The sequence below is a fragment of the Dermacentor variabilis genome, chromosome 3, assembly GCF_050947875.1.
Source record: "Dermacentor variabilis isolate Ectoservices chromosome 3, ASM5094787v1, whole genome shotgun sequence".
NCBI lineage: Eukaryota > Metazoa > Arthropoda > Arachnida > Ixodida > Ixodidae > Dermacentor > Dermacentor variabilis.
The window spans coordinates 74,383,940-74,397,612 of NC_134570.1; the positions used below are offsets into that span (position 1 = coordinate 74,383,940).

Genomic DNA, 13,673 nt, shown 5'->3' on the forward strand with positions numbered 1-13,673 from the left:
GGTTCTCATAAACTTACGATGGGAAAGGTACAACAACATTTTTAAATTCGTGCTATAGATTTTCAATTCCGGGACTTTGTGGGTTTAATGTTATTATAAACATTTGACGCCAAAGGTGCATTCACTTTTCTAAAGCCGTACATCGGACCATACAACGAGACAAGTCAAGCGACCACACTATCAGACAAGCTAACAAAGCACGGAGCGAGGCCCGATGAGACGACGCGTTGTGGTGGTTCATTTGTGCCGTCATGTCACGGAAAAGAATATAAAATTTTTTTTCACCTGCGCCAAAGCATCTATATCAAGATACTAAAGGCAGCAATAGTATATACATTCTTATTTATTTTACTACTTTTACTTTTACACTCGAGGACACGTTGAGCCTCTTTAATTTTGTTGTTCTCGGTACCGGCGGGCTGCCAGAGCCAGCTATAGGACGCGTGCGTTTTTTCGTGTTGCCCTGACCACCACGCGGTGGACTTCGGTGCACATTCGTTTTTGTCTGGCCGAGTGGATTTTCGCCTGGCATAGTTTTGGACGCTTTCTGGCCAGCAGACGAGAAAAAGAAAGAATGGTCGCTAGTCGCCATCACTGCGGGGATTCGACGGATTGGAACGCGTTCGCTTGAGCGCAACCTCTCCGGAAAGCCTTGTCGCGCCGGTGTAGGATGCGGAGCAGTATGCGTATGGTTCTCTGTGGAACAAGCGTCTCACGTTTTCTTCGATATTCCTTCGTTAGCCACATTAGGGTCCCAAAGTAGGCATTCGATTGTGGCCAACATGCTTTTCTTTGTGTGTCTCTTTTTCCATTTTGGTGCTCCGGCCCCACAAAAAAAAAGACATTGTTGCGGCGCAGCGAATTACCGCATGGTGCCAGCTCGATTTTGTTCCTTCTTTTGCTGAAAGTAAAGGGCCGCGGGACGCTTCAGTTACCGGATACTCTTATTATATTATTGCGAAAGCAATCATATGGGTACTCCAGGCGCATTCCTGCCGTCGCCTTCATGTTCGGTCTAAAGTCCAAAGGTGATAACTTCGTCACCGCTCGACGCATGCTGCATGTGCGAGTGAAAGCGTAGAGGGGAGGGGGACAGTGGCATGGGTGTGCCGACGATGGTGGCTTAGTCTTTTCTGCGCAAGGGAGAAAAGCGGGGAGCAAGCGCGCCGCGTTCCGCCGCGCGCGATACGTCGGGGGGAGTGGAGGTAGGCGGGGGCGAGCATTAGGATTCTGCGAATCTGTGATTGCCCAACATACTTATTTGCCTTGTTTGATGCATTATATACAGTGACTTTTTTTAGATATGTAGATTTATTGGGGACATATACGTATATTTAAATATCTTGTTGCGAGGTTTTTTGTATACGTGCAGTGAACTTTCTTTCCAGTGACACTTTTTTTGCCCTTTATCAAGCTGTATCTTCGCATTTGTATATACCATTGTATCTTCGCATTTCTAATGTAAGAGGGCGAGTCAAATGAAAGTGAGCCAACCCACCCCGCGCAATAATGGTTTGGTTCATTACCTGCGAGGCATGCGCGTAGCACACAGGCATCTCTCACTTAGAAAAGCGACATGCATGTGTTAGGATAAATGTTCTTTAATGCTCTCATACACATGGTTTAACATGGATGCGTGACATAATGGACTCTCGAAAAATTGAACCGCGTGGTGTCGTGAGGTTTTTGACAGCTGACGTTGTTTCCCAAAAACAAATTAGTCGCCGTATGGCTGCAGTGTACGTTGAACATTGCATTTCACTGCCCACTGTGAAGCGTTGAAGCAAAGTGTTCAAAGAAGGACTTGAAAGTTGCAAAGACGATCCAAGACCGGGCCAAGGCCACCGTGCAATCACCCCAACGCAGTTTCAAAGCTTGATGAGCTGATTAGACAAGAACGGAGGATAAGCATCGATAAACTAGCAAAGCGTGTGAATATCAGTCCTGGTTCGGTTCACACCGTATTTCATGAACATCTCCGTTATCGGTTCTCGCGTGCGCAATGGATGCTCAAGATTTTGAACCACCGCCAAAAGACGGAGAGGTTCGGCGCTACCTACACTCATATGATCCGGTATCACAATGAGGGTGACGACTTCTTCTCTGCAATTATTACCGGGGACTGATCATGGTGCCACTATTACGAGCCTGAAGCGTGAAGGCAATGCTTAAAGTGGAAACATTCCCCTAAGAAAGTAAAGGCCGTCATTTCTGCCGGCAGGGTGTTGACTTTTTTTTTTTTCGGTCTTCAAGGGCCATTGCTGATCGAATTTGCTAAACCTGGAGCGATCATCAATCCTTCCCGACATTGTGAAACGCCGGGTCGACTGCGTGCTTCAGTCAAGAACAAACGACGTGGAAAATTGGCGAATGGGGGCTTCTTAATCAAGGACAAAGCCCGTTCCCACGTCGTTGCTGTGGTTACCACAAAACTAGCAAAGTTCAAGTGGGAAACGCTGCAAAATCCGCCATACAGCCCAGACCTGTCGCTTTGCGACTTCCACATTCTGGGGCAATTGAAATAACAGCTCAAGGGAACCAGGTTCATGTCGGACGATGACGTAAAGTAGTCAGTTACGGAGTTTTTTGAAGCAGCAACCCAAGGGGCTTTATGAGACGGGAATCACGCGACTCGTTAGTCAGTGGGACAAATCTCTCAATGCTCATGGAGACTGCTTTTGAATGAAGTGCCCCGTTTGTCATATATTTGCATTGGCTCACTTTCATTTGACTCACCCTCGTATATTTCGCAGAACTCCTGATTTTTAATGTGCTCTCAGTTGCGACTATAATTTCGATGCAATTACTCACAATACACGACCGGGGACAGCTCCTCCTGCGCAATACATTGGAACGAAGGATAGCGTTATTTAGATTTTTCCCTGGCCGTCGGATAGGTACAAAAATGTAAGCAAGGTTCTTTAATGGCACAGTTTCATTAAAATATTTGTTGTCCTCAACTTCCTTATTTCACTGCGTTTACCTTTTGCATATCAGCGGCATGTATTGCAGTGCTGCATGGTTTTGAACTGATATAGCCCTAAAGTTCGTGTGATAATATATTTACTTATTAAATATGCAAACAACATGTAAACATTGATATCAGTTATTTCGGGCACACTTTTTGGGACATACGAGTGTATTCTTTTATGAAAAAAATACATATTTTACCTGTCTTGACAGTGGGTAGCGTTCAAAAATTCGTTTGAAGCTATTATTCATGTATTTCATCCCTCGACAAATTCTATAAGTAGGAGGCCGAGCTGCAACGTGAGCCCCCTCGCACCTCCCCCCCCCCCCCCCCGGAGAAATTTCTGGCTATGCCAGTACTATCCGCGGTTCTGAACCCGAACTTCAACAAGGCCAAGAAAACTTCTCCTTAATAGGATAAGTTACGAAAACTGGAAAATTCGCAAAACCCACGCGCCAGAAAACATGCAGGGCAACACATAGGTGCGCCCTGCAAATGCTAACAATAACAGCAGTAGGCCTTCTTGTAACGGCAGCACTGGTGCTGCCGTGGATGAATGCCGCTATAGCTAATACTTCCTTGGCTCGCAGTTCTTTCTCCGGTAAACGACAAGCGAGATATGCTTTTCTTTTCAATACTTAGTGAACACACGATTGGTAACCCCCCAAGCAGAGCAACGCAGCCAGAGAGAGAACTGCAGAGCATTCTTGTTACATGTACAAAGATTGCGTTTTTTTTTATACTACACAAAGAGAGAGAGAGAAGCTGCAAGCAAAGGCAGGGAGGTTAACCAGAGGCAGTTGCCGTTGGCTACTCTGAAGGGGGAGAAGGAGCATGGGGCTAAAAAGAGAGAAAGTGAGCGCAAGGAAGAGGGAGAGAGAGAGACGATTACAAACAAACCGTGTACAGGATAGGGTGGAAGGTTGCGGCCTTAAAGGGAAGCTGAAAGGTTTTCCCGAAAAAATGAATGAAGACCTGTACGTCATGGTTTTCAACCCTCCGAATTCGAATATAGCATCGAAATTGAGCGAAAGAAAGCGCAAACAGATTTTATTTCGATGAAAAGTGCAGCAGCAAACTCGGGGCAGCTCGCGCGCCTCGTGACGTGAATGGTGTTCGTCCGCACCGACCGCTACACATGAAGCACGGTGCAAGGTGGTGTGGTGCTGTTTTGCTGAGGCGGTAATGGAAAATTTTGACAGCTTGCATTTCCCTGAGGAGTTTGGCGTTAAATCCAAACCCCATGAGAGCGATATGGGGTTTGGATTATATACGGCGACGGCTTCGAGTGACAAAATATGCCGTCGCTTGAACAGATCACTCGGTGTTGTCGCTCGATCGCTCGTTTCTAGAAATCTAGAACTCGACGCTCGTCTCCCGGAAGTGCTATGAGCGTCTAGCCAATAGCGCGAAGCCGGAACTGGAGGTACATAACTCAAATACTACTGATTGTCGCACTGAATGAGCAAACTATTGAATTTTACACGTGGAAGAATAAGAACCTAGTGCAAGACCTTCAGAAATATTTTATTCTCCTTTTTACAGTAAAATACATCAACTTAAATTAATAAAGCACCCGTCACGCTAGTTTTGGCTCGTATATAATATCCCTGCCCTTATATGGGGAAGCCTTCGCTCAAAGCCATCGATCGCGTGGAGTTTGGCATGTAGGCGACGAGGGAACGCGACAGCCATCTCTATCACCTCGCTTGTCGCTGTCGCGTGCAAGATCGCTTGTAACGGGTTTATACTTTACTCCCTACATGTACGAGCCAAATGTGAAGAGCCGGCCTCTCCATGAAGCGAAAAATGCTGGTGCAAGCAGTGCTTTCGACGCGAAGGAAGGCGAAGTCTTAGCATCTCCTCGTGTTGGAAATGTTCTTTGGTGGGTATGTTTTCTTTCTAAGCTGCACTCAGCGATCCAGTGAGTTCGTTTCCCGGGTGAACAACTGTAGTGTTATGTTCCTGCAGGCCTCCTCGTAGAATATAAGCGTTTATAGGATCTTTGGCATTTGGGCGCTGCCCCAAAGCTGTCGGCAATCTACATAGACGGTTTAAACGCGGGAAAAGTTTACCGGCTGTTGTAGCACGTGTAGTGTAGAACCTTGATCAGCGCGCCATCCGCACGCTACTCGTAAGCGGCGAATTCCGTCGGCTATGTGAGATGGTCGGTTTCTCTATGTGCGCGAGAGAAGAGGGAGCGCAGCGTCCTGGCGTGAGCCAGCTTTGCAACACATGCAAACTTTAGACTTGCACTGCGTTATGGTAGCTGCATGCATGCTGTTTCACAACACGCGTGCGAATAGAAAATTCGCGGCGCTTGGCGACGAAACCTGCATCAAGGGTGGGAGATAAACATGCACCTTCCGTTCAGTGTGGTAACACGAAGGAGAACCCGAAGCACGCATTATAGATAACCTCTGGTAGTAATCGTCGTCACGGAAACGGTTAAAGCGCAGCACTGCTGTTCTTGAGCGCTTGAAATTCTTTCGCTTCACAGCAGCCTTCCACTTAGCTGAAAGTGTTTTGTCTTGCGGAAAGTAATGGAAGCCAACATTGTCGCGGCCGCTGGTTATCGTGCAGCCATAGGCTGCACATAACGCCGGCACTGTCGGCCCACCATTTCAATTGATGGTGCGCACGTTATAGACAAACAAAGGAATGCACGGTCGAGCGAAGCAGCTTATGACTGCACGCACGCAGAAACGAAGCACGGTCAAGCACAGTCGCGGTGACTGCGAAGGAACGGAACAGCAGTGTTGACGTCACTACGCCGCAGTTTCCGGTCTCCGCTCGCATCATCAGCGTCAGCAGCAGGGCGCGGCGTTCGACGGGGGCGGAGCGACAGCGCAATTTTAACCGACGATTACGTCGCTCCTAAGTGAAAAATCCGCCCCCCCCCCCTCAAAATTTTACCTGCATGATTTATAAGGTTCCCTCATCGGTATATGAGCGTCTTATTGAATCCGATAGACTCTCAAGCTTCCCTTTAGGAGGAAGCTTTAACTCGGGTGCTCCTATCCAAATACATTTAAAAGGAGAATTCGTTCCTCACGGCAACCACTGAACTAAATTTGACGAGACTTGTTCCATTTAAAAGAAATACCTGCTGTCTAGTGACCGTTGGTTTCCAATTTCTTTATTTAGATTGTCAATTTCTTATCAAATATTGGCGAAAATTGAAAATTTTCAGAAAACGAGACTATCAAGTTTATAAATCTCTAACTCAGCAAGAAAAAATTATATAACAATTCTGCGAACTGCATCGGATAGTACATATAAAGCGGACAAAATTTATATGTTACACATGAATCTGAAGAAGAATTGTAATATGGCAATACAGCTTTTGCAGAACCCTTGTACACAACGAACAAATTTACGTAAGATATATATTGACATATAGAATTTGTCCGGTATGAATGATCTAATGGATGCAGTTTACAGAACCGCGATATCTGTTGTTGATGCAGAGCTACAAATTTGTAAACTTCGTGCTTCTTCTTTTCTTTTTTCCTCATCTTTTCTCCCACCCCATCCTCCGTGCAGAGTAGTCAACCGGACACTTACTCAGGTTAGCCTCTCTGCCTTTCAGCTTTTGTTTTCTCTCTCTGTCTCTTAGTATTTCTTTTTATTCAGCAAAATTCTCAATAAGTAAAACTAAATTATATATGCCTACTGATATGTATTTCTTAAAGCCAATATATATTTAATAAGCATAAAGCTAGAAGTGTTCCTTCTGTCATTATAGTTCATTCTTCGCTAAAAGAGCATATATGTAGCTATAGATTCTTTAGTGTTGTGTAGAATCCTTATACTCTTGCTTTCTTTAACGTAGCTAGTCTTATCATTCGTGAAGGTTTATTTAAATGTCAGTCATCACGAGGCAGCCCGACATATTCATGAACATAAACACGAGAAAACACGCTACTGATCATACTGCCAACAAAATTTGAGCATTCTCACGCGGATTTGTTATTGACGTTGACCGACATATGCCTCGGCTGTTCTGGGCACGTGTACACGTTCTTGTCGTCCAGAGGGACCATGTCGACGTCGTGGAATACGAAGCACTGGTAGTCGTACAGGGCCGTCGACTCGACGTAGCCCACGTTGAGGAGCTTGGCCCGGTTAAAACCAGCGTCGTCACCCTGCAAATAAAAGGCTTGATTCCCGATTGTTTCTATGTTTCACTTCGCAAAAGATGTAAATACTGATGTGAGTAAATTTGACCATGCGCAATTTTGATTATACTAATTTATATGATTCCATAGATTTGGCCTATGGAGACATGAATACGGACGATCGAGGAATAGCTCTTGTCATTGTACGGTTCTTGTGGTGTCTGCGCTACGCCAAAGCTACAGGACTTGATACCGCAGGACCTTTAGGCATCATCTTGATAAGTAGTCGTAATATTTAACAACTACAAACAATAGCAGCTTACCCTACGTTATGCCTTCATCGAAGTTTTATCACTCTCATAGAAGCGTACACGCAAACGGTCCAGCTCCCTCGAGATGCAGGAGCAAACATTCCCTCAGATGTGACATTTCTCGTCATCCGGGCCTCCGTTGTGCTAAACATTTTATTCAATCGAGCTGGCCTCAACAAGGTTGTCGCAGCCTAATTGACAAGCTACCTAGCGTACAGTTAAAAGACATAAGAATGCTGCGTAATACATGGAATAATGGTGCAATAATTGTTGTGCTCTTTACTATCATTGGGCCTTCGTATAATACCATTTTTCAATATTTTGTCACTGCAGGTATTTCTTGTGACAGCGCATAAAATTTTGCAGCGTACTGCAGAGAAATTTATTGCTTAGAGTTACTCTAACCATCAATACTCGAATATTCAGAGTATCAAAAGGCCAATTAGCAGTGACTATTACTGCGAGAACGTTATCAAGACTTATTCGCATAAATACTCTGAACGGCAATCGATTGATTGACTCGAAATTTCACTGTAACCTTGCTTTGCTCAATTCTTTGGGTATACGTAAGAGCTGCAAAGCAAAAGGACCTCAAAGAACAGCAACATTGGTAGAATCAGCAGTATCTTTTTAATTTTTGTTGTTGTTTACGATGCGAGTTTTAAACGCAAAGGGTAACGCCAAGAACTGCATTGACTTTTCAGGTGCTAAACCAGGCCATCACATTCCAGTAACATTTGTAGAGGTTAAGTACATTGGTTAACGCGTGCTTGGACATCTCTTCTTTCTTACACACCGGTGTATCTGCTTGCATTGTTGACTTTGTCTGAAGCAAACATGTCGAGGCACATTTATGAGCTAAATAAATCATTAATCAAAAGGGCCTTCTGTTGTCCATGGAAGCATAGAGTCACAGAAATAAAATTAGGACTTTCCACTTTAAACAACTACAATTCTAATCATGGTGGTGAATCATTGGTGGTCGAAAACTTAGGGTTATGTGAATGCTGCTGTGCAACTGAAACAAATCCTTCATCTCACCTGCTCAATGACGAATATACCGTAGTCTATCTGCTGCCGAGAGAGTACTTTATGGATGTTGTAGATAAATATCTTGAGGTGCTCCGCGCGATTCCTGTAGGGAACGAGTATGGCAACTCTGTGTCTGGAAGTGCATTCCTTCGGCCGGAAGCGGCCTCCTTGCATCACTTCCGGGAACTCGTTCTCCACAGCCTCGAGAGATGGCACATCCATCCTGATTGGAATGTAGCCGACTGAAATACCCAAAAAGAAAGTATGCAACAAACACGGAAATGGCAGGAAGCCAAAGCTCGCTCTTAGACTTGTACAGTCGGCTTCAAAAAGCACGGGATCTTGAAAAGCTGAATATTTCCGCAACCCGCACACTTAGACTGTTTAACGGCTTTACAGCCTGTACTATGAAATCGGACAACATACATAATGTTGTTTGGTTTACTGGCTACATTCAGAGAGTGCGCGGAAAATCAACGTTTTCTAACACCATGCTGTCAGTGAACATTTTAAGTCGGCGTACGTATTTCGGATTTGTTCATCTACGTAAGCGAATGTTTCCTTAGTAACAACTTCACATAATTGCTGCCCCTTGCCATAATGTGAAACGATGCAGAAGCTGCAAGCATGTCGCACTAAACAAAATTTGTAGTCACTTTTTTGTAGCAAAGCTAGAAAATAGTGATGGTGAGTTTCGCGTTGAGTTGATTCCTGTTTCGTCCAGCATCACATTCATGAGCACTCAATGGAATGCTGCAGCTTTCTTTGCGCTGGGGAAAAAAGTTCTAAAGCAAAGTTTTCTTCGCTTTAGACAGAAACTTTGGGCAATTGCACTGCCTAAATTAATGACGCAGCCTGATTCTGCCATTTATAAACAGAGACAGTAATAATGCATTTTCGCTTACATTAAACAGTTGTCGTTGCAAATATATTAAGCATTTATAAAGCATGATGTTGATATGAAAGCGCGAAAGCGTGACGTTGGCCAGTTAAAATTAAGATTACATTCAGATTAACTAGATCAGATTAAGTAGTTAAGGTCAACGTTTGTAACAATATATCGACTTCACCCGCAATACATTTCTACTTTAAATGGTTAGTTTCTGCTTCCTTCTGTTCTTTTTTCTTTTAGCTCGTAGCTCACTTTTTGTCCTGTGGGCTCCATCCACAAAGATAGAGGTGAGAAAGAACCACACGTTTCACCGCCTTGCTCAGTTTATCAGTTTCGTCACGTTGGTGTCGTTCGCAGGCGCAGAATACGGTAGAAGAATATGAGAGCTGTATGAATTGAAAGAGAATGCTCGTTAATGTTGCGTGCTTTCTAAGGTAGAGGGCGCGGGAGAGCGAGGGTCATTAGGGTACCTCGATGTAGTGCGCCGCCGTGCAGGGTGGAGACGCTGCCTTCGTGACCGCCATATTGGTGCGAGCGCAGTTACGGCGGGCAATGGGGCGTCGGCCGATATTCCTGTTTAGCATGCGCTTGCGCCCTCCAATTCAGTTGTATAAAGGTCTTGCACATTTACTCGCAATCCTAAGCGCTTCTTGCACACTGAAATAAAATTGTGCATGCTTGTATGCATACAGAGGAAATTACTGCTGTGCAGCTAGGTCCGCGTTGGCCATCTGCGATGCTCATATGATCGCGAAAGGAACAGCTGGAGAATTACGGGAAGGCTGACTTACAAAAATATACGTTGTAAGCGTGAATGCTTATTCATATACGCCATTTTCACTTCTAGAAAGATGCGTCAGTCGCGGCGGCGATAGCAGCAAACGTGTTCGGCTGTCGTCGATGAACGGTATCCCCGCCGCTCTCGGCCGAGCCCAATTTAGAGCCGGTAAGGAAACTTCGAGATAACATGCTAAAGACAACAATAAAATTCTGGAAGCCGACAGTTGCGCGCGGCTCGGATCAGTCGAGATAAATCGTCACAGAAAAATAATGCGGTGTGCCGACCGCTTTAAGAATGATCAAACAAACAAAAGCAAGCTTCACGGTATTATTCTAACCACACAATGCTGGTACCTAAAAGTGGACAGGTGCAATACTCTTATAAAAAGCAGCATAGGTGTTACGGCTTACCTCGCACATCTTGGAGTTATCATTCGCATTCCAATCTTTATTTACGCCTCACTTTCGCCTCCCATACCTTTATCCGTTCTTTATCCCGGGGAAAGCGAAAACAACGCATGCCTTTCATTGTCGAGCCGGCACACAGCGGTACACAACACCCTGGCATGTTGATTTTGGCGACTGAACACCGTTCAATCGCCCAGCACCTGGCTCACAACATCGCAGCTTCGCAAACTCCCCAACTATGCTGCTTTACCAACGCTGGAAGTAACGGGCGCAGCAAGCGACTCGCCCAATATGGCTACCGCGGAGCAAAACGGCGGCGCGGCGAAGGCCGAAAGGTGTCACTACCCTGTACGGCGGCGCGCTACATCGAGGCACCCTCTAGCGATCATCCATCGGGGTCCCACCGGCTTGGCGTATGTATATTATAAGAAAGCACTCCTAAGTGTAATGTGCAATAAAACACGTTCCGAAGCGTTATTTCGTACATTTTTTTTAATTTTCTTTTTAAGTGCCTGTTATGGACTGTATATGCTGAGAAAAGTTTTAGGCATGTATAAATTGGCATCAAGAAAGCGAACAGGTGTCCAGGCAACTGCTACTCTCGCCGGTTTGTTGTACATTAAATTACCACCCGGTGTGAAAATGACGACCGCAAAATGAAGCTAAAAACACAAATTCGAAGCAGCCAAGCACCTATGGCAGACCCTTTGTCACGTGATAGTATGGTGGAATTAAAAAAGGTGCATTCTGACACGTGTTAGTGTAAGATGTGCAGCGTCAGTGTGGGTGTATCACTCTAAGAACGCGCAGATGTGGATACGCCATTTCATTCTTCGCAGATTGTTACCGCCAAATCCATAAAACTTCCACTTTTCGCGTTCACTAAAGGCTCCTGCAGCTTAATCACCTCGAAAGAGCTTGGTCAGCATTTATTGATTTGATGCCTGTAGTCTATCACGTATTGTTGCGTCGATTTGAACTCCTGCGTGCTCTGAAACCCGCATTCGCTGTTGTACTAGTCATTGGTTCAAATGTCCTCTTTAGTCATAAATAATTAAGTGCCCATCAACCAACCAATTGTTCATTTTCAGAAGCCGTTATCGCGTCCATCATTTTCATTCATGCGTGGTTACGGAGTTTCTGCGAGGGTGAGCCTGTCGTTACGAAGTTGTGCACACGTAGCAATAAAGTTAGCCCGTTCAGGCAGTTTTATTATGCATACCAGAGTGTGCATTCCCGATAACGGAAGTGGTATATCAATAGTGTTGGAATGTAAATTATGTAATTCGATGCGACAACTTAAAGCTACTGAATCGCGCGATTGCTTCGAGCGCAGTTACGAGAGTACGGGCAGTTAATGAACAGACATAACATGAGTGTTTGCAGATGCGCACACCGTGCGGACACTGCAGACAGGTCTCCGCACCGAAACCACGACGGGCGCGCATCGTGGATCCATCAGCGTCATGCCTTCTTCGTTATTTCTACGTAATCATTCGTCGTGATTCAATCGTGATTATGACGCTGTTGGTACGTCATTGTCGTCCTTCGGTCGTCGTCATACAGTCATCGTCGTTCGTTATTGCCATACCGTCGTCGTGATGCCGTCGTGGGAGTTCCTTCGTCATTATTAGTTTCTTCATCCAATTCGCTTCATGCCGTCATTGCTACGCCATCGTCGCCTTGCCGCCGTTGTCTCGTCATCTAGCGTCCTTCTCATGCGATTCTTGTCATGCTGACGTCGTCAGGCTATATCACGCTATCCACGTCAAATACCCTCGTCATCCAGCTTTGTCATCCAATTCTCGTCATGGCGTCGTAGTCACGTCATCATAATCAAACAGTCGTCGTCACACCATCGTCGTCATCCCGTGGTTATCGTGCCACGGGATTGTCATCACACCACCTTGGTCGTTCCATCGAGGTCATTTCTTCTACGTCATTTTATCGTAATCAAGCTGTGATTATGCAATCGCAATTAATGCCCCGTTGTCCGGCCATGGTCGTCAATGCATCGTCTTCTTGCATTCGTTGTCATATCGTCGTCATGATGCCGTCGGTGTTGTTCCATTGTCATCATTCCATCTTCGTCATCAGGCTCTCGTCATACCGTCATCGTCACACAGTCATCATCATACAATCGTCGTCACGCCGTTGTCGTCATACGCTCGTAGTCATAACATTGCCCTCATGTCATCGTCCTCACGCTGTCTTCGCTGTACCATCGCCATCGTTTCATAATCGTCATCCCATTGTCTTCATACCGCCATACCGCCTTCTGTTGCACTAGTGTATGCTTAGAAAGCCGGCGAGCAGTCGAGCAGCGAAGAACGTTCACGAGAATGCACGAAAACGTCATTTACACTGAAATGTCATAGACTAAGTAGTACCTTCAGATTCCCATGCGATATGGTGAGCTCGAGATCTGTAGCGAAAACGCCCCGCTCCACAGCTCGTAACCGTCCGGTGAGTTCGACCTGCCACAACAAACTGTGGCAGTTCGGAGTATTTCACACTAAATATATTTAGCCTTCCGTTTGACCGATACTTACGTGATAATGATTATTCCATTTATACTAATCTGGCGATACACACTACGTTTGCAGTGCGGTTTTCGGAGAAAGAACGAAACCTGAATGAAGACCGCTCACGATTCCGAACCTCTTCGAGATTGTGGGTTCCCATTGCTTCTCCCACATTTCTTATCTGCGGTTATCTTCGTAACACTTAATTGAGAAGTAGAGCTCATTGTTAGTGCGTCCATTCTTCGCCACGAAACGAAAGCATTTTAACTCTTCTTTTAATGCTTTTTATTTGTCGCGGAAGTTTTCTTCTTCTGATAATGTCTTCTGTCTCTCGAAACGGAGTGTTAGCCAGTACCTTCGACATGCACCAGCATCTTTATACGCATATGTATACACATAAAAATTGACAACCCACCTTGGTTCTTCGTGTCAAGCAAGTCAGAAAAATACTGAGTTCCTAACTAGATGATATTTGTTTCATTTGTTCTTGTCTTTTCTTTTTATGTAGAAAAATAAGGCATCGCCTGACAATTGCTGCTTGCTTGCGAATCGGTACTCATCCAGCCATTGTAAAGCTAGTAACTGTAGGGGATAGTGACACTAAGCACAAACCACCAGGATTCAGATGCACAG

The 13,673-nt window shown here is 45.2% G+C and overlaps 1 protein-coding gene across 2 annotated transcripts in view; it reads right to left on the reverse strand.

Moving 5' to 3' along the window:
* LOC142575876 (beta-1,4-N-acetylgalactosaminyltransferase bre-4-like) overlaps positions 1-13,673 on the reverse strand; it is an 84,795-nt gene that overhangs the window by 7,457 nt on the left and 63,665 nt on the right. For both annotated transcript variants that reach the window (XM_075685625.1, XM_075685626.1), the window contains exons 4-5: positions 8,445-8,677; positions 6,935-7,119 (exon numbers count right to left, since the gene is read on the reverse strand). In XM_075685625.1, coding sequence (XP_075541740.1) covers positions 6,935-7,119; positions 8,445-8,677 — 418 coding nt within the window. The remainder of the gene's footprint in view (positions 1-6,934; positions 7,120-8,444; positions 8,678-13,673) is intronic.